General features: G+C 29.7%; 2 protein-coding genes across 2 annotated transcripts; one reads left to right on the plus strand and one right to left on the minus strand.

The window, feature by feature from the left end:
- The first annotated feature begins 17,705 nt into the window (after positions 1-17,705).
- Positions 17,706-20,517, plus strand: LOC114733216 (methyl-CpG-binding domain protein 4-like protein). Its single transcript, XM_028920630.1, has 6 exons — positions 17,706-17,760; positions 17,831-17,890; positions 17,976-18,339; positions 18,681-18,877; positions 18,983-19,089; positions 20,420-20,517. Exons 2-6 carry the CDS (start codon positions 17,835-17,837, stop codon positions 20,515-20,517), a joined length of 822 nt encoding a protein of 273 aa, XP_028776463.1. The 5' UTR covers positions 17,706-17,760; positions 17,831-17,834.
- A 139-nt stretch (positions 20,518-20,656) lies between these two features.
- LOC114733217 (uncharacterized) lies at positions 20,657-22,141 on the minus strand. Its single transcript, XM_028920631.1, has 4 exons — positions 21,424-22,141; positions 21,136-21,340; positions 20,871-21,055; positions 20,657-20,787 (listed from the first exon to the last, which is right to left on the minus strand). The coding sequence occupies exons 1-4, from the start codon at positions 22,139-22,141 to the stop codon at positions 20,657-20,659; spliced, it is 1,239 nt and encodes a 412-aa protein (XP_028776464.1).
- Positions 22,142-22,222: the final 81 nt, after the last annotated feature.

The raw sequence follows: 22,222 nt of genomic DNA on the forward strand, positions 1-22,222 counted from the left end.
TTATTGCATTACCACATATAACTTGTTTGGTTGGACTTATTGATGGTAAAAGACATTACATTGGTAAAAATGATTGCACATTTTTTAGTAATATTCATTCCTAGGGGAACCCTTATGAATGCTCATTGCAAATATATAATCTTTTATGAAATATCAATTTTGTCCTAAACAACATAACGAAAAGACAGAATTTGCCCTCATAAACAAATTGCCTAATCAGATCAATCATGAGCAAATCTCACAAATCATACAAGCAGATTGTTCATCAGCAAAATCTCATGCGACCGAATTGTTCATCAGCAAAATCTCACAAATTATGCAATCACGTCATTAATTAAGAAAATCCCACAAATGGTGCAATCCACTTATTCATTAGCAAAAGCCCTAGCATATATCTCCAGAAATACAAACAAGGGAGCGGCACTTGAGAACAAGGTGGGTTTGAGGCAAACGGAAGGAGAGATGTCCTTACTTGCACTGATGAGGTAAGTGTTGGTTTTTTGTTCTCTTTCACTGTTGTTTCTTCTACTTTCGCCATTCGTTTTGTTATTGTTTTCCGTTAAGTTTTGATTGAAGTTGCTATCTTGTGCGTCTGTGAAGGGAGGGGGTTAAGAAAAATAGTTGAAGAATTTGTCGACCATGATTCCAAGTTTCTAGTTTCAAAAAACCCAAACAAAAAATGCTGGCAACTCTATCCTGCGTGTGTCACTAGTTCATATACTCTTATATACTGAAATTGATGAACTATGAACAAATGAGATTTGAAATGTTGAAAGGACAAGACAATATATTTTTATATACTTTAAAAAAAATTAATCTTTTTTGATATTTTGGAGGGGTCGAGGGAATTATTTGAGGGATAAAATGGTCTTTTTATTGTATTTTAATTTTATATGATCATTAAAAAAATACTTCATTGCACTCTCATTTAAAAAACATACCAAACACTAATGACATAATTACTATTACATTGTATCCCCATTACATTGCACTGCATTGTAGTGTGAAGTGCAATGGGGTTGAACCAAACAAGCCCTTAGTTAGTTACAGAGCTTTCAGGTCTTAAACAAAACTACATTTGATCATGAAAAACCATACATAGCACTTATCAGGAACACATTTATTAGCGTAATTGCAGTGGCTTTAATTTGAATGTATACAGTATACACATAAATATACCTTGAGATAATTTGAATTCATCATTAGTAGGCATTAAAGTTAACACGGAACAAGACAGACTAGCTAAGAGAATCCAACACGTCTGTCCGAGTAAATTAGAGAGCAAGAGAACTCATGCGAATGATGCTAAATATATGGCACTCAATTCTTCTTATTTCACAAATATCCATATTAATTGCATTGTAGAGAAATATTATGTAAAAGCAAAATTAAAAGTAATTAAGATTTCTTGATTTTAATAACTAGAGAGTAATTTTGAAAACCAGTAATAATTTTTAATCTTTTTAATGAACTATTTTTTAACTTTTTTAATGAATGTTTATAAATTTAGGAGTGCTTTAATATAAGAATGAAAATGATAACATTTTTAAAACATAAATTATAAGAAAAAAACACATAATTATGGGGAGGGCGAAGAAGAGTTTTTTTTTTTCTTTTTTTTTTGCCAGCATGTATGAAATCTTTCATTCATCTCTACGGCAACACATTCAAAATCCAGGAACGGAGAATACAAGTTATCCATATATATATATGTATGTATATCCATATATGTGGCATTCACTGATGGCTTATGTATATAGTTATGTTGTGTTTCATTTTGAATCTTGTTTATTTTCATATTTTCTATTTTCTTTAACTTAAATTAAAATAAAATTGTTCTTCTAAAATATGTGTATATATATGTCTGGGTATGTGTATCTATCAAAATGATATCATTTATGTGGAGGCTTATTTTAGTGACTGAAATTAAGACAAACTATAAGGGTTTCAAATTAATTTCTCCTAATAATAATTATTATTAAATGTAATTTAACAAATGAAACGCACACACATATATATTTTTTTCGATGACAAAATGCACATATATTTAAATTTAAGAAAAGTAAACTCTAAATTCAAGTTTCAACTAAAAGTCATTATGAAGTATAGTAAATACCTCAACAGACCGAATCAGCTAAAAGTAAAATCAACTACACTGGAGAGTACATTAGCTATATAAGGCAATGGAATAATAATATTGAAGGCAGGAAGCAGTTTGAGACCAAGAAACCGAAGACAGCCACCCAGAAGAGAAAAACCAACAAATCAATCAGATAGATAAAACAAACTGAGAAAAGGAAAAAAACATGCTTACCGTCTGATGCTGAGACAAACGAACTGGATGGACCGACTGCCAAGGGAACAGTTGGAAACAGAGGAAGAGAAGATTACGGCAATCGCTGGAGGAAAAAATAACTCATATTTGGAAAAAATCACCCCTTTGGTTCGCTGGAACTGGAATCGCTGGAGAGAGGAAGAGCCCCTTTTGGTTCGCTGGAACTGGAATCGCTGGAGAGAGGAAGAGCCCCCTCTGGTTCGCTGGAACTGGAATCGCTGGAGAGAGGAAGAGCCCCCTCTGGTTCGCTGGAACTGGAATCGCTGGAGAGAGGAAGAACCTCCTCTGGTTCGCTGGAACTGGAATCGCTGGAACTGGAATCGCTGGAGAGAGGAAGAAGAAATTAAAAGCAAGCTGGGCTATCTCGGAAGGACAGGGAGGATGCTACGATGCAAGTAGAATAATTAATTTGCACATAGTGGGGCTGAATGACGGACGGAAGGGGGGGCTGAACGACTAATTTTGCGCAAAGTTTCACTTTAATCACTTAACTGTAAAAAAATACATTTTTAACCTTCTGATATTAAAATTAATAAAAAATGATGATATTAACATATTAAATATTAATAAAAATATTATCAAATACTAACTCATAATTGTTACAAAAAATAATCAGACTACTTTTTTCTAAGATTAAATGACTAAAAATATACTTTTCAAAAAAATTAAGGAATTAAACTAAAATCTTATATAAACTTAAATGAGATTATATATTACTACTTCTGGTCCTTAATATAAGACTTTATTTGACTTTTATTTTGATTCTAAATATAAGATTTCAATCCATTATGTGTCTCATATTTATATTTTTTTTCCAAGATAGTCCTTCTAACAATGGTAATTGTAACCAATACATTTGATTAGTAAGGATATTTTAAAAAAGATAACACATATTTATTACAAATAATGAATTTAACTTCTTTTCTTAATCACTTCAAATTAGTCAACTAGCTCTTATAATTAAGACCGGAGGTAGTATATAGATTTGAAAATTGAGTAATACTTTATAACTCACAAAATTGTAATTCTTTATGTTTGTATTACGTCTGTAAATCATGCAGTATTTTTTAAGTTCAATTGCTGGAAGAAATGATTTTGAAAATTAAATAATACTTTATAACTCACAAATCTCATATATAAACCGTTTTTTGGCGTTAGCCTCACTTGCCACCCCCAAAAAGAAAAAATCACTGTGCAATTTTGTGGCAGCAGATCGGGCTTTTCACCCATTCACAAAATATGCAAAAAAATTTGTCAAAATGTAAAATTGCTCCAATATTTAAGAAAGGCATAAATTGCAATGTGTGCGCGCGTATGAAGTTGTAAAATCAAGGGATAAAAATTACATATTGCGGATCGAAAATCAATGACTATGAATTTATTCATTTTTTTCAAATATGAGTTATTTTTTCCTTTTGACCAAATTTTTTCTGAATTTAGTGTGATGCTGAAAACTCATTCATTCTCCCACCCAGGAGTATTGAGATAGAATCGAAACCATACTTTTAAAAATATTTTTATAATATACAAAATAAATATATGAAAAAATTTATCTTGATTTGTAAGAAAAATAATTTTAAAAATCACTTCCCATGATATCCAAACAAATCTCAACCCCTGAATATATGTGACAAAACTATGCCTGGCAAAAGTAAGTGACAAGACTAAAATATTGAGTCACTGGGTTTGAATGAATATAACGCAATTACGGGTGCAAAAAGAATATAACGCAATTACGGGTGAAAAAAGAATATAACACAATTATGTATATAACGAAACATAAGACCTGATAATAATGATAAACGTTTAATTGAATTAAATAGTTGAATGAATTAATATTTATATAAATTAATATGATTTTTTTCCTGCCATCGCTCATATGATAATTATCCCTTTCTTTCTTTTTTTTAGCCAAAATTATTATCCCTTTCACAGCCTCAAGTCTAAAATGATTTATTTAACATCAAAAATATATCTAACTAAAAATATATTAAGTATACATTTTTTTAATTTTATAAAATATTTTAATTTGATTTCTTAATTTTAAAAAACATATTTATAGTTCTTTAACTAAAAAATTATTATACTTAAATGACTTTTTTTATAACAATTATTATTATTTTGATAATTAGACATAATATGTTAATATTTGAGAATTTTTTATGAATATTAAATATCTTAATATTATCATTTAATAATTTTTTTAGATTAAATAATTTGGATATTTAGATATTTATAATTAGAACAAAGCGAGTAATAAATCTAAAGCTCAAATATCTGTAATTAACTATATATTTTTTCCGGTTTAAAATATAAAATAAATTCTATGCATTTAGGTTTATTAAAAAATTTGTTAAAATCAATTTAAAATAATAAATATGTAAGGCATGTGTTTTTTTCTAAATATATTCTTATTAAATATGAGGAGCAGTAAAAAAATTTAATAAATGAATCAAAAGAAAAAAAAAATTATATGTTAGGAGTAATATTATGTTGGGACTAATATTTTTAGACAAAAATAAATGTTATTTTATAAAAAAAATTAAGTACCACCGACAAATTTTATCTCATAGTATAGCATTTAGTAGGCGTTTTTATCAAAAACCTATAAAAAATAAAAGATTTTATCTAAATCCTATACAGTAAAAATTATTTACCAAAATGCTTCACTAAAAATCATTCATATCAAAAACAATTTCAATTTTACCAAAAAAAAAACATTCCTATCAAGAACGATTTTATTTTTACTTTAATATCTTTTCTGATCATATCACTCAATCACTATGACAATTATATTTTTTTCCATGAAAAATGTGAAACTGTTCATGCTAATAATGATTTCACATTTTCTCTCTTCCAATTTGACATATAGCATGAGAATTATTTACAAATTAGTTAGTCAACTCCTATGTTAAGGACAAGAGATAGTAACTTTTTTTTATTATTTTTGCAAGGTCAAATTGAATTACTATTAGAAAATTTCAGGCAACATATAACTAACAGAGAACATTTTTTGCGCAAAAAAACAATTTTAAGATTAATTTAAGGTTAATAAATCTTTGATTCTTCAAATCTGCTCTCATTTTGATTTTGGTCCTGTAAATTTCAAATTATAAGTTTTAGTCCTTCGAGGGGTAAAATGGTTCATATTTTTATTAAATTATAAGGATCAGTGTTTTATATGGAAAGAAACTTGAAGGATCAGAATCTATAGTTTGAAACTTGAGAGATCAAAACCAAAATAAAGACAAATTTAAGGAACCAAAAATATATATTAACCCATTAATTTATACTACCTCTTGTTAATGTAACACCTGATTAACTAATTAAAAAAATTAAGAAAGTTAAAAAGATTACTTAATTATAACCTATATTACATGGTTTCTCTAAAATACTTATTTATGTCATTAGATTATGTATCAAATTATAAACAGGCCAAATAGTCAAAGTTGAGGATATTACATTATTTAATAGGATTAGGACCAAATTATTTTTCCGCCCAATCCCATTTACAATATGGTGTAATTTTACTTTATTATAATTATAATTTTTCATTGCCTTTCCACATATATATACACACACATATAATTATAATTATCATTTGATTCATTTCTGCAAGATCAAATTGAATTACTATAAAAATTAACTCTAATATATAGTTAACAAGAATTGAATATGCATTCATAAGGGACTAGAGTGAAAAGGAAAAAAGACAATTTTTTATTTTCATACTATTTATTGTAAATGTCATATTGAGAAAGTAAAAGAAAAAATGAAATCGTTCTTAATATAAACGATTTCATTCTTTTCATTAAAAAAATACAATTGTTAAAATAATAAAATGATAGGATGGGAAAAGATATTAAATTAAGAATATTTTTGACCCGAAAGATTTTTAATATAGCATTTTGATAAATAATTTAAAATTTTTTTACTGTTTATAAAGCTTTTGAAGAAATTGCCGCGTTTGGTATTTTGAAGGGAAGGGGGTACTGCAGTGGAGGGGAGGGGATGTGTGCTAGTAGTTGTTTGAAGTGGCGCGGCAGGCGTGAAATCCGAAGGTGGCGTCACATTAGAAGTTAGATCATAATTGGACCAATCTTTTAGTACGGTACATTTCACATAAAGCATCTATATTCTTGCTTTTCGCCTTTTGCCATTCATTCCCACATTTTTGGTTCTCTCTCCCTGTCAGCGCGCAAGAAGTCAACCACTATTTGTAGCCGCAAGGTCTGCCTCAATCTGTCTTTTCCTACACTGCAGAGCTTTGCTCTCTCTTTGCTGTCCTTGGAAGTTGTAACAGGAAGCATATCTTCGTTCTTCCACTTCCCTCTTTCTTCTTCTTCTTCTTAATTTTTCTTGAATTTTTTTATTTTTAAAAATTACATACTTGTTAGTATTTTTTTTCCCGAAACAGACACTCTGCAAACCATATAATCCAATAGAAGCAAAATACAACCAATAACCAAAAAACAGGATCTCCGAAATTCTTTCCTTACCTCTGCGTGAACAATGTAAAAATTCTCCTAACTGAAGTAGGTGATCAGCAAGAGAGCTATCCTCTCTTCTAACATGGTAAAACTCCACCTTCCGATCCCTACAAATCAAAATTCCAGTTAACAAATCATCACAAGCGCAGCTTCCAACTAACAAATTAATATTCCTCCGGTTCTTAATAAAAAAACTAATTTGAGAGTTAATGTTAGTTTTATATATATAACTTATTTAACACGTTTATTAATTTTTTTAAAAATTAATCTTATTGTTATTTTCTTAATAATAACCAGATAAGAAAATAAGAAAAGAAATTTAAAAAAAAATTAGAACATTTTAAAAAAATAAATCATATTAACTAATTTAATTAATATTTTAATATATTCAAATAACTATTTTTTATAAAGCTTCTTTTTTTTTTTTACCAGATTTTTCTAAAGCTTCTTTGCCAACAAAGACCAAGGCCATTGATAGAGTGATAGTGCCTAACGCCTATCACCTCCGCAATGGTCCCTGGAACCAACATTAAAGTAGGCGTGTTTATAAAACAGGTGGTATGAGGATGATCCCATCCCAGTCTCATTCAGATATTCAAAACAGGACGTTTTTTTTTTGTCTCATATCTTGTCTTATTCCAATAACGCCGTCTTCCAATTTAATTTTGAAAAAAAAATATAAAATGTTTACTATAAAGAATATCATATAACTTATACAAAACAACTTATAAGCAAATAAAAAAATATCCACTGATAAATATCATTATCAAAATATTATTATATTGATAAATAAAATAAATTTATAACAACTAAAAATAAAAATAAGGGAAAACCATATTGAAGGTACCTATACTTTCTCTTTATTTTTAATTTGGTACCTATGTATTTTTTTCCCTTTAATTAAACATTTAATTTTATCTTTTTAGTAATATTAGCTCTTATAACTTTGTTCTATTGATATTTTTAGTCTCTACATAAGGATTAATGATGTTAATAGAGGAAAAATAAAGATTTAGTTAAGAATAAAAAACACATAGGTACCAAATTGAAAATTGAAAAAAAGTATAGGTACCTCCAGTATGGTTTTCCCTAAAAATAATATATTGGGACGATACATCCCATCTCACGTCCCGTCCCATTCCAAAATAATTTTGTCCCATCCCAAAATAACTAAAACAAAACAGAGACACTGGGACGAGATATAATTAAATACCCATACATTAAAGCTTACATTTAAAACCACATATCTCATGGCAAGTATTCATGTCTATGTAACTCCGCCACATACTTATTATATATTATCTATATTGTGATTCTTTTAAATTTTTATATTACTGATATAATTTTTATTGAATGAATTTTCTTCGATATTATGAAATTATTTTAAGTATTTTTAATATAATAAATAGATGGTTTTTAATATAATAATCAAATATTAAAGTATTGAAAAATTAACGGTAAAAAAATGAAGTATTGAAAATTTGCCCCCTCAGGCACAGAATGAGGATGTCATTATTGACTCCTCAAATTGGGTACGGCAACATCTCTCTTTTTCTTTTTCTTTTTTTCCAAAGACTCTTAAAAGTTTTAGACTGTTTGATTTTGATCACATTTTGAAGATGCTGATGATAAAAGAATTCAATTAGGTGCCAAGAGAGGGATTTAATTAGCCTAAAATTTATTGATAATTGAAGAGCATGTAATGACAAATTCTAGCATAGAGAATGACATCTAATTTATACTGTTCACTTGTTAATGAGATTTTTTAGTAATTAAATTTTTTTTGGACCTCATGATAATTCTCTCATAATAAAATGACATTCCTATTGCTTTTTTTTTTCTCCTTTGCAAGAGAAAAAAAGAAGAAGGATAACTTATTTTGAATTACCAACTACATAATACCCTTATGGTTAAAATAACTATAAACTCTCATTATAAAAAAATGTTAAAAAAATTCAAATCTAAACATTAAATTTTTAGTGTTATCTCATTATTTATATCTTATTCCCTCCTCCCGTTTTTGAATAAAAAAACAATCTCTTTTGAGATTTTAAATTACTATTTTTATTTTTAATCCTCATTAAATACACTCATTTTGCTACTTATTATAAATTACAAATAATTGACTTGCATATTAAAAAAATCAGTTAAAATTAATTAAAACCGATAAATAGATTAAAAATATATTTTTGTTTTTAAATATATTTTTATATAAATTTGAAAAATATGAAAGAGAATATATGGAAAAAAATATAATAAGAGATGATAACAAAAGGAGAGAATAAATTAATTATAATTAAAATAAAAAAATGCTCTAAACAGTGAGAGAAATTCAAAATGTAGCTTATAAAATGAACAACTCCTTTCTAAAACTTATAAATAAGAATGAAAAGAGCATGTTAATTATTACTTTCTTGCAATAAATTTTTACTTATTATCTTTCATTAACTTTTTTTTTATAGATAAGGATATAATTAAAAAATGTACATATATTACATTTTTATTATTTTTAATTAATATTATGAACAATATGATTGTGGCAAGCGTTTTTTTTTTTGTAATAAATGCAAAAATCAAAGACCATGAACAATGCATTCACCAACAGAAAGTGGGATCTACAGTCTATCAGTAGTTGTTTGAAATGGTGCGATGCTGTGGGTATGAAATCCAAAGTTAAATTGCCTTCGTATTTTATGCCCAAGAGTTACGTCATAATTGAATTTATCACTAGTAACCAGTAACAAAGTAGGGGCCCAACAGACTACTGGCATATTTTTTTCTCCTTCTTTATGAGCAACATACAGAAGGTGCCTTTTCTCTTCATTCTTCCTTTTGCCCTCTTGCCATTTATTCCCCGTCTCTCTCTCTCTCTGCGCAGCCAGTTAAGAACTACTCCCTCCGTTCCTGAGACACTTGATGCTTATGCCATGTTCCTATATATAAGAGACACTTACAAGTTGTCTCTACTTTTTTGTGTTGATTTACTATTTTACCCATATTTATTATCTCCAACTCACACTCTCTCTCCCTCCCACTTCTCTTTCTTTTAATAATTTAATTGTTCTCTCTCATGCTCTCTCTCCTTATTAATGAGGGCATTTTTGGAAAAAAATTATACTTTTTATACATTAATTGTACTTAACTAACTTTAACTGTTTTTTTGATCAACGTACTTCGGTTATTTGTCTCTTATAATAAGGAACGGAGGGAGTATTTGTACTCTCTCTAGTCTCTACCCTCCAGCCTCATTACCCCTTTTGTGTAGCTTTCCTCGGAACTTTGGAAGTTGTGCTAGCGAGTATATCTTCTCCCCTTCCTGACTTCCTCCCTCCCCTTTTCTTTTCTTTTTGTCCTCGTCCTTTTTTTTTTTTAACTTTTTGCTACAATATCAAATATTAAAGTATTGAATAATTGCTTCTACCAAAAAAAAAAAGTATTGAATAATCGCTCGTTAAACCACTGACTAGAAGATAAAAAAGAAAAAAGAAAAACTAAAGAAGAACCACAAGAATTATATTTGTTCCAATTTTTTAATTCATCAGGACCCACACCACAAGGGACACGGATAATTTGTTTGAAAAAAGAAAAAGCTGCGAAAATTCCCTCTTTTGCCATAAGCAAATTAGAGGGGAAAAAAGAAATTTTTTTAATAAACTTAATTTAAAAATTACAAAAATAGGGTTAAAAGTTTTTATTTTATTTTTCTTACTCTGTTGTTTTATATATTATTTTTATCAAAATTTTATAACAATTTTTTAATTTTTAAAATTTTCTTTATCCTTCCCTCCTCTCCTCTTCAATTCCCTCATTTAAGGAAATTCACTTTCAAATAGTGCTAAAATCATAAAATCAAAATGAAATGTGACGGCAACATCTAATATTAATCATATTAGATTAATATTAATATTAAACACTAAAGCACCGTTAAACCACTTTTATTTTTTTTAGATTAATCATATTTAATATATAATTTTTGATATTTTTCATCATTAATATATTCAATTTTTCAGTGCTTATTACTATAATTTATTAGATGTGTTTTCAATTAAATATTTTAATATAATTAGAAATAAATAGATTTTGTAACTAAGAAATAATGATATTTTATTACAATTACTTATCATCCCTGAAAATTAATTTAGTGTCTGCTTGAGTCGGTATTTGCCGGCCCAAATGCAACTTATAAGTGCATTAAACCTGATTGTAATATTGGTTCTGTTTGACTGGATGTTTGTAGAGCTTAGAAGGAGCTTATTGAGGTCATAAGCTCGATCTACAGTTGTTTACTAGTTTGGCATCACTTTTGAACCATCCTACTTATGGCTGAAAACCAGTACTTAGGCCCTGTTTGGATGTCCCTTCAAACCATGGTTTGGGGAAAAAACCAGCCAAATGGGGGCAGAAAATCTGAAAACATGGTTTGGGATCAAACCATGGTTTTGAATCCCAAAACCATGGTTTCGGTAAAAGTAGTTTGAAGTTGCTTCTCGCTCAAATTTTCCAGATGTTTTTGTGGGCCCAACAGCATATGACAAAGCAGTCCATATAATTGATGCCTCACCTTGTTTGGTTTGATTAAAAAGGAGGGGAGGGAAGGGTATTTAATGATTCCTTGTTTGGTTCAAGGAAGGGAGGGAAGGGATAGTAATAATCAATTTACCATTTTATCCTTACATATTAGTTTATGTTTTTTATTGATGTATTATATAAATTAATTTACATCTTAATTTAAATTATATAATTTAATAAAAATTCAGTCTTATCATGTTAATATGTGTATTAAAAAATTGGTATAGTAATTTTTTATTCTAATTAATATAATAATATATTTAAAATAATCAAATTAACAAATTTTATATGCTCTAAGAAAAATGAAATTTTATTTTCTTTAGGCTATCTTTTTTTCCAGCTTTAAAATATATTTAATAAATAATATATTTATAAAAAACAATTAATTTTATAATATTATAATTTTTATTTAAATAATTTTTTATTTTTAAATAATTTTTATAATATATTTTTAATTATAATAATGTATATATATTTTTATTTTTTACTTAGGATAATATATTTTTTATTTGAAATAAATATTATAATAATATATTTTATGGGTAGAAGTGGAATATTAAAAAAACCATAAGGGCCTAATAGTTCAAAATTTTGGCTCCCCTCCAAAAACCCTCAATTTGAAGGGGAGCCAAAATGAGGGGAGGGAGGGGAGGGGAGGGGAGGGGACATTTTAGCTCCCCTCCCTTCCAAAATTTTTAACCAAATGAGGAGAGGGGCTCCCCTCCCCTTCCCTCCAACCAAACACACCCTATAAAAGTAGCTTATTTCTGATTTTCACCGTGATAGTATCAGATAATTATTAGTTTTTCTCTCACTCTTCCTCATTCTATTCTCCTTCATTCTCTTATATTCGAAAGCGTCTCCCATCGACAGAAGGCAGAGCATCGCAGCCTCCACCGTAAGCTCCGTCACGTCGTCATTGTAGTCGCCGTCGAGTCTGCGGCATCTTAGCCGTGAACGCCGTCTACTGCTGGGTCATCTTAGTGCTTTATCATCTCCTTTGCTCTTCTATTGTGCGATCTACCAGCAGTGTCGAGAAAGCAGAGCATAGCAGCGTCTCCCCGTGATGTCCATCACATTTTCACTGTCGCGTCTGTCGCGTCTTCACCGTGAGCTCCGTCTGCTGGTGGGTCATCTCTGTCTTGGTCCTTTGTCTACTCCTTGCATTGTTGGTCACTGTCCGATCTACCCATCTGAGACTTCATTGCTATCGGTCTGGTATAGGTGTGCTTGAAGTGCAGAGGCGATCTGATTCTTGGTGCTTTTTCCTGCTATATATATATATATATATATATATATCTGTCATAGGAGTAGTTGGTGTTGATCATATGTGTGTTTGGCTGGTTTGTTGAATTTTATTGTTTCTTTGTTCTTCGTGCTATTGATACAGGAAGTGTTGGTCGACTAGTTTGCATTGCTAGTTGAGTGTTTGGCTGGTTTGTTGGTCAAGTAAGTTTTATGAGACTAACATTCTTGCGCTTCGATTTAGCTTGTCACCTCTATCTGCATAAATTTTGACTCAAGCTTTCTGTACTATTATATGTTGGTCGAGCAGTGTTAGTCGGTAAATAGAAATAAGGAAATTGAACATCTAAAAAACAAACTTACCCGCTAGGATAATTATAAGCATTCTGGTTTTAAAATAATTTAAGTTGATTGTATTATGTCAATTCATTTTCTTTATCATGTTTCACTTTATATTTACAATATTTTTTATGATTTCTCTAGAGTTTTTAAATTTAATTCACTCATTAAATTCCATTTTTTCATTATATTATCTAAATTCGTTTTTTTTTTCATGTTTCACTTTATATTTAAAATATTTTTTATGATTTTATTAAAATTTCAAAATTCAATTCACTAATTAAATTTGATTTCTTCATATTAAATTATTTTAATTTTTTTATGTGAAATCATTTTTTTAATCATATTTCATTATTTATTAAAACTCATACCCATTTTAGTTATTTTACAACTAAACTTACTTTTACTCAATCATAATCCAAACAACTTTTTACCAATCTCACTTTTACAAACCAGTTTTTCTAAACTCCAATCCAAATACAATTTAGCTTATCCAATTTAATTTTTATCCAACTTTACTTTTTCAAAAGTTAAATTGACAATAAGCTACTTATCCAATCATTAATCCAAACCGGCACATTAGGGGTGCTTGAGAGGGCTATGAAAGGATCTAATATGGGACCAAAAGCTGGCAGTAAACATGGCTTTTGGAGAAGCTAATTTTAGGAGCTTATAGCGGTGGAAAAATGAAGAGAGAGAGACAAAATGTGAATCCCATTTTTGTGTTTCAGAAGAGGAAAAAAGCATATTTTTGTGTTATGATCTGAATTCTGATAAAAAAAAAAAGAGTACAAATGGTAAGTGTGTATTAGTTATCAATTCACGTCTCTTTCTTTTCTTTTATTTTTTTAAAAATTAATTCACTCATTAAAATTCAGTTCTTCATATTAATTTAATTTAAATTCATTGTATTATGAAAAGACCTCTTTTTAATACATAATTATAAAACCATTTTTAAGATGATAACTATGGTAGAAAAAGAATTGAGTTAGAGTGTTAAAATACTACTATGGTCATAAAGAGTTTGTTTTATTTTGAAAACATCTCAAGAGGCTTAGGATACATAAAACACCCATAAATTTAACCACACGTACCACAAGGACTCAAGACACAGTAACCGCCTACAAGCCTAATATAAACATTCATCCCACAAAGACTTAGGACACAAGAAACACAAGATGCTCACCACAGTCATACACAGAAGAGCAACACAAACGATAGAATCGTATGGCCTCCAACTATTCTAATAGCATTGCATCAAATACAGTCATCAACTCAACAAAGGAAAGTATATGTCAATAAAATTATGGGCCCTAAGATAGCAATATACATAACATTACATACTCAAACCAAAAGAGGACTACTAGGCTATACTCGCCTATGCCTCTGGTTGTTTCCCTTCACGCCGAGCCAAACTAGATGGCTCTTCTGAAAAGCATCGATGAATAGTGTGGGGAGACATAAAGTCTTAGTAACCAGGTATTAATTTATGACATATATAAGTAGGATGGCAAGTTGGTGAAATTGTGCTTAAATATAATTTAAGTAATAAATGGTAATTTAATAGATACAATCACAAAAAAGGAGTATATCTCATCATCCACAACACGATTCATATAAAAGTACATATATACAATAACAATGAAATATGCCCTCTTATCACCTTACTCCTCCATATGATTTCTTAATAAGGACCCGAGCTTTCTGTGCTAAGTAACCCGATCAAAAGTTACCTCACTTACATCAAGCAACGGGCCCCTTTCTATACCTACATCGCCCAAGAATGGGTTATGGTTCAAGAGGTATCTACCCAAGAGTTTGTTCTCAATTCCAAGCCAAGGAAAAGGAAGAACTACAGGAGTCTAACAAAAAGCCAAACACTAAGATCAGTAGTGTAGGCATGCCGCGTGAGCTTCAAGAACAATTATTCTCCACATAACAAAATCCTAACATCCACATATGAACCCCATGCATAGTCACAATATATATTAAAAATATCATAGTTCTTTAAAATGAGGTGTGATAATTTCAAACGAAATACAACATATTTTTATTTTATTTAATAACATAATATTAGTATATTAAATTCAACACCACAAGAAAAATAATTTCAAATAAGACACAATTCAGAATAATTAAATCAATATACTTCCCACTTTACCAAAATTTATCATATAAGAAAATACATACTTTATTCACAAGCATACTTTGACAAATTAATTTGAAAAAATAAAAACATAACAAACACCTTACAATCCAAAGCATGTATACAAAATAAATTAACCCCGGTTACCTCTACTGTAAGCTTAACCTTACAGCTTAAAAAATAAGAGCACAAATTACAAACTTTGAAATACAAAATAATCTACAAATAATGTAGATACAATTTAATATACATACAAATAAATAACCTAAATTACATAGGATTTATTATTATTATATATACGTATATTTACTACCCAAAAATTCTTACTTCAAATAACAATTTTTTCTCTACCCCAATAACTCATGTAAATTATAAAAAAAAAAATTCTTTTTATCTAACATTGTAAGAATCCAATTTATAATTTAAGTTTCCAGCTTAAAAATTTTTCTAATAATATATCTTTAACCTATTTTACATTTTAAACCGATTAAAATATTAATAATATATTAAGTAACCCAAATAAGTTATTTAACTTAAATTTAATCGGTAAAAACGTTCTATATATCTTGAATAATATATTTTCTAACTAAAATTTTAGTTTAAAATTCTCAAAACAATAAATAAATAAATATAAATTGATTAAAATTTCAATAATATATCAAAAAATTCAAATAAATTATTTAACTTAATTTTTATCGGTATAAATATGATATATATTATAAATGACAAATTTTTTAACAAAATAAATTTGATTGTAAATATTATCAATAACAAATAGACAAATCTAAATCGATTAAAATTTCTTAATAATGTATCTTTAAATTTCTATAGTCAGATATTGTCAAAACTCAATATTTATTTCATACTCAAATCGCAAAATTTTTTCTAAATATTATAATGATACTACTAATATAAAGCTCTAAATATATAGAAAATGTTTATAAAATTTTTTTAATAAAACATATTTTTATGTACCTATATGATCCCTAAAACTTGTATTACCCTTCAAACTGCTAGCACTTCTCTGCCTTTCTCTCTATCTCTCTTTCTGCGCCTCTTTCTTTCTCTTCTTTGCCAATACCTCTCCTCTTCTATTTAATTTTTAACCTCAACTGTCCATCCCCATTTTTCCCTTTTGTCATTAAATGGCACCCCTCCCCCAAAATTCTTCTCCTTCTTAAATGACACTCTTTTTCCACCGAATTCGGTGGGAAAAGCCGGGGTGTTTTTTTAAAAATAAAATATTATTTTATATCATTTAATTAATATATATTTTAATTAATTTAATTTTTTAATAATATTTGGAATGTTATAGCTTATGTAAAATTATTTTTTTAATCATGTTTTATTATTTATTAAAACTTATACTTATTTTGGTAATTTTACAAACACACTTATTCTTATTCAATCATCATCTAAACTATGTTTTATCAGTCTTACTTTTATAAACTAACTTTTTAAAATTCTAATCTAAATATAATTCACCTTACCTAATTTAAATTTTATCTAATTTTACTTTTTTAAAAGTCAGATTAGAAATAAGTTACTTTTTCACCGCCAATCCAAATGGACCCTTAGAAATTAGTGATAAGATTTCACGTTTTAAAGATAAAGAGAATTCAAAGCATAGTTATGTGAAAATGACATACTCTACTTTTTAACAAGAAAGATTAAATTATAAAGGTGATTAATTGGATTATACAGAAAAAGTAATTTAAAAAATTACACTCAAAACTTAAAATTTAGCTTTGAAATTCTGGTGTAAAATAAGAAGAGGGAATGAAAAAGAAAAGAGGAAAGAGGAGGCAAGGAAGAGGAAGATGAGGAAATTAAATCACAGAAGGGAAGCCAGGACAAAAAACTATATAATTGCAATATTCCAACATTTCCACTCTATTGTAATATGAAAATCTAGATCTATCCATACTAAAATAATAATAATAATGAAAATGATAATAATAAGTGAAGAAAAATCATATGGGGGTAACTTAAATTTTTTCTCAATTTTTGATTTGATACCTATATGTTTCTTCTTAATTAACTCATTTAATTTTACTTTTTTTTAAACTATATTAGTTCTTGTAATATTGTTCTATTAGTGTTTTTACTTTTTATGTAAGGATTAATAATGTTAATAGAAAAAAATGCATAGGCATCAAATTAAAAACTTATAAAAATATAGGTACCTCAAAAGTGGTTTTTTCGAACAAGTAATTCTAATAATAAAAATACTAAAATATCAATAAATCTAAATAAATTTTGAAATGATAATAAGTCTAAATAATTCAAATATCCTTGAAATAATATAAGAATAAAATTATTTTTTATCCCATATTTCATCAAATTTTTTTAAATAATTAAAAATGAGTTATAATTCTTTTTTTTCCCTCAAGGGCAAAAGCAAAAGAAAAGTAACAGGAGAAGAGTATGAAATCGAACGGTCTAAATTTTTTTAAAGAGTTTTTGAAAAATTATGAAAAAGGGAGATGGCCATGTTCCCAATTTGAGGCGCGAATCCCATCTTCATGTTTGGCCGGATCCCGCCTCCCTATTTCACAACTCGCAGTCAACCTTTCAGTTTCGAGGAGGGAGAGTTGAAGACACCGTCGTCTTCGAGAAGTTTCCAATCGCCTCAGGTACCCTCTCATCTCTTCTCTTGTCAAAATGTTTTTCTTTGTCTTAAACATGATTTTCTGCTGCTGCTAGGCAAATGGAGGATTTTAGTGTGGATGATCCCTCAAATCCCTTCGCCCGCTTCGCATTCACGTATGTACAAGTCGTTTGTCTCTCTGCTTCTTTGAGATATCAATATTCTTAGGAAAATAAAGAATCATTGCTCTTCTATCTGTAGAGGCAAAGTTGATCCATGGAAGCCGGGATTTGCTACCCGTACTGCACCATCCAGGCTAATACCTGTTAATAATAACTACAAAGCCAACATGCCTCCTCTTTCGAAGGGTGTGGTTAAGAAAAAGCGCGTGGGTGTAGCTAAGAAGAATGGTTTGGACAAGAAAAAGAGTGTGGGTGAGAAAAGGTCAAAACCCAAACCTCTTAGAGCTGATGAGAAAAAGAAGGATGCCTACAAAAGAAAAGCTCCTGATAACACTTGGAAGCCCCCACGATATGAGCCTCCTCTTATCCAAGAGAATCATGCTCATGACCCTTGGAGGGTGTTGGCTATATGCATGCTGCTAAATTGTACCACTGGAAAGCAGGTACAATTACACATCTCCCCTTTTTGCCATTTAATTTTGATTAGTGTTTTCCTTCGAATCTTAATGTCATTGATGTTTCCATGTGTTATGATATTTAAATTTGGACATATTTAATTCACACATGTAAGCTCATATGTGATAAGTCTATTTCAATTAATATCAGTTAAACTATCATTTCCTTAAATCTTCTAAAAAGATGAAGGCTCTTTTAGACTCGATGAGATCATAAATATCTCAATTATATGAAAGGTAATTTTCAAAGCATAGTAATGAAGAATATTTTTGTTTAGGGGACATAATGCCGGTACTATAATTACTCATAAAAGAGTTTTGTAATGCAGGTTAAAGGAATTATTTCAAATTTTTTTGATCTGTGTCCGGATGCACAAACATGCATTCAAGTTTCTTCTAATGTATTAGAAGAGGAAATTAGAAGTCTAGGTTTGCAACACAAAAGGACAGAACAGTTAAAACGCTTTTCTCGAGAGTATTTAGGAGAAAATTGGACGCATGTGCCCCAACTGCATGGTGTTGGCAGGTAAGTTGGATGATGCCACTGGCTTTCTCCCTTATTTTTCATATATTTCACCTAGTTTTATCTAATTGATGCTATCCTAACTAACGTCAAGTCTATTTCGATCAGGTATGCAGCTGATGCATATGCGATATTTTGTACTGGGATGTGGAATGATGTGGAGCCGAAGGATCATATGCTAACTCGTTATTGGGAGTTTCTTCGGGGAACCAGAGGCAATTGATGGAGTGCTTTGTTTTTTGGGAAGACACCTGCGATTATTTTGAGGCAAGTAAATGGTAGAAAAGATTAACCTTTAGGATTCCCATATGACGTGTTACTCATCGGCATTGCAAGGTCTTATTTCGTTTTCCAAGTTACTGATCCTGATCTTTAATGGCAAGTCTTTCATGAGTTGAATTGGTTGTTTTAAGTTGTTTCAAATCTTTTGACTGTGTTTTATTTAAATGCTACTCCCTCCGTTCCTTATTATAAGAGACAAATAACCGAATTACGTTGATCAAAAAAGCAGTTAAAATTAGTTAAGAACAATCAATGTGTAAAAAATATAATTTTTTTCCCAAAAATGCCCTCATTAATAAGGAGAGAGAGCATGAGAGAGAACAATTAAATTATTAAAAGAAAAAGAAGTAGGAGGGAGAGAGAGTGTGAGTTGGAGACAATAAATATGGATAAAATAGGAAATCAACACAAAAAAGTAGAGACAACTTTTAAGTGTCTCTTATATATAGGAACATGCAATAAGCATCAAATGTCTCTTATAATAAGGAACGGAGGGAGTAATATTTTAGATGACGAGCTGTGGGATTAGGTATTTTAATGTATGTTTGTTAATCAACTGAAGACAGTCTCATATCATCTGAAAATGATATAACCACATCCTGAGATAGATAGAATAATGAATCCAGATGATGAGGCAAGCAAATGAGAACTTATAGCTTGTTATCTACTGAGTTTTTCTTCTCCACATTGGATATATTTCCCAATAGCTGCTTGAGGTTGATTAACATTTCAAGTGTTTACTCTGTCTTTCAAAATTCGCAAATCTTCTTAGGACTAGTTAGATGATGATAGAGCTGAAGCAAGCACAAGATTCTACTTCTGTACATGCTAACCATTTCCAGGACTCAGGCTTTTTTACAGAACACTTCCTTTCAATGACTATGTTATCGGCTCCCTCTATGCATAGAAGAAAGTGATATTTTAGTTTAGGGTATAGATTTAAATTCTAGGACTAGAGTTTCATTTGGATATATAAATATTAGGTGTCTCTTTTCTAGTTTCAAGCATGTCCTTAATCTGGCTCTAGACTTTTATACTAAGTTTTGGAGGACCAAGGAGCATATCAGCCTTCTCGTCCTTGCTGTTGTTTAATTATGATAGGTTTACTAATGGCTCTTTGTTATGATGCAAAGTGTTACAGGTCGACGTTGCTATGGTTTTGAAGCTTAGATTGTTGACGTGGAGATCCTTTATTGACAAATGAAAGTGGGAAGTCTGGGAGAATTGTAACTTGGTTCATGTAAAGCTTATGTTTTTTGCAAGGAACAAAAAACCGGACCGGACATCAAACCGGTCGAGATAGCGGGTCAAGGGTTACTGGTCGAACCGAGGTTGAACCGGGGTCGGACCGGTCATATTAAAATAATATAATTAATTCATAATATTAAAATAAAACAAAATTCATAAATAATAATCACTAAAAAAAGATGAGAAGCTACAAAAGTAGTAGTTTAAATATTTAATAGTACGAAGCAAACATTAATGAAATGTATATCTTAACTAGGGAAAATCAAAATCATCACTAAAATCATTTGCATGGGCTGAGATGTCAATAGCTGGACAAGGAAAAGCAGGAGCAACAACATCATCTTGTAAAGGTGGAGGGTCAGCAATGTTCATATCTTCATCACCTATATAAGACAGTAACCAACATTAAAGATTATACAAATAACTATATATTGGTATAAAAATAGTCTTAATTAAATATATAAACCTTCATTAGCACTCTCAAGAGTTGTTGAATTAGCAGTGCCGTCATTGTTAAGGACGTTTTCCAATGTATCCACATCTCTATCATCAAACTCCGGAGTGGGATCTTCTTCAGCCACCCAAAAATCCACCATATCAATGTTTTCATAGTCAATTGGATCATAACTTTTGCTCTTCTTCAATGTACTCCTTTAATGACAAACAAAATATTAGATAAATATAAATCAATTAAAAAAAAAACTAAAGTTATTCACTGTTTCCAAGATTACCTATGCTTCAATCGCAGATTATAATTGGTGAAAACCAAATCATTCAGTCTTTTATGTCCCAATCTGTTTCTTCTTTTCGTATGAATTCTTTCAAATAAGCTCCAATTCCTCTCACAACCAGAAGAAGCAGAAGTTTGACTAAGAATGCGCATTGCAACACGCTGCAATTCTGGAACTGAACAACCATAATATGTCCACCATTCATCTACATAATAAAATATATTAGTATCCAATACTATATAGAATTAGTGAATAATCATGAATACAATAAATAATAATAATACTTACAGGGGTCTAGTTTTTGAGCAGCTTTTTGACATGAAGGCCTGCTAAAAGATTCCTTGCCTTCGCGATAAGTAGTCGCTTGTTTCATCACTAGGAAGCCATCAATATCTTCATCTGAGTAAGACTCAACCACATCAATCAAAGCCATCATTAACTTTGACTTGCTAGGACAATCTGGACCATATGTAATTGCAGGATTCAACAAATACGATGCCGCATGAAGATTGGTCTTCAGATGTCTATCCCATCGAGTTTGAATGATTCTTGTGTAAGGCTTATACAATTCCTTGTTCTTCTTAAACATCTCCTTAATTGCTATTTTTGCCCTTCTCATCCCCTCATAAACGTAAGGCAATGAAGGCTTCTCATCTGAGTCCACAATTCTCAATAATTTGATGAGAGGAGATACAATCTTCACAACTTGATAACAGTCATTCCAAAACCGGTTATCTAAAATGATTGCACTAAAATTTTTCCCTGCCTCAGTCTTTGATAATCTATGGTCCACAAAATGCTTATCAACAACCAGAGCCTGCAAGTCATTTTTATGCATATATATGCTGTGCAATGTAATAAATGTCGTAGCAAATCTTGTGGCACCAGGACGCACTATTTCTTTCCAACTCGGTCTCCTCCTCAACCATGATAAGAAAACCATATGATTATATGCAAAGATAGTTACCTTGGATGCCTTTGATGCGAGGTCTGACACATTTGGCATGCTGGAAAAGTCTTTTAATATAAGATTCAGACAATGAGCAGCACAAGGTGACCAATAAATATTTTTATACTTTTCTTTAAT

The sequence above is a fragment of the Neltuma alba genome, unplaced genomic scaffold (genome assembly GCF_004799145.2).
Source record: "Neltuma alba isolate B1F8T4 unplaced genomic scaffold, ASM479914v2 tig00012988_pilon, whole genome shotgun sequence".
NCBI classification, from domain to species: Eukaryota; Viridiplantae; Streptophyta; class Magnoliopsida; order Fabales; family Fabaceae; genus Neltuma; species Neltuma alba.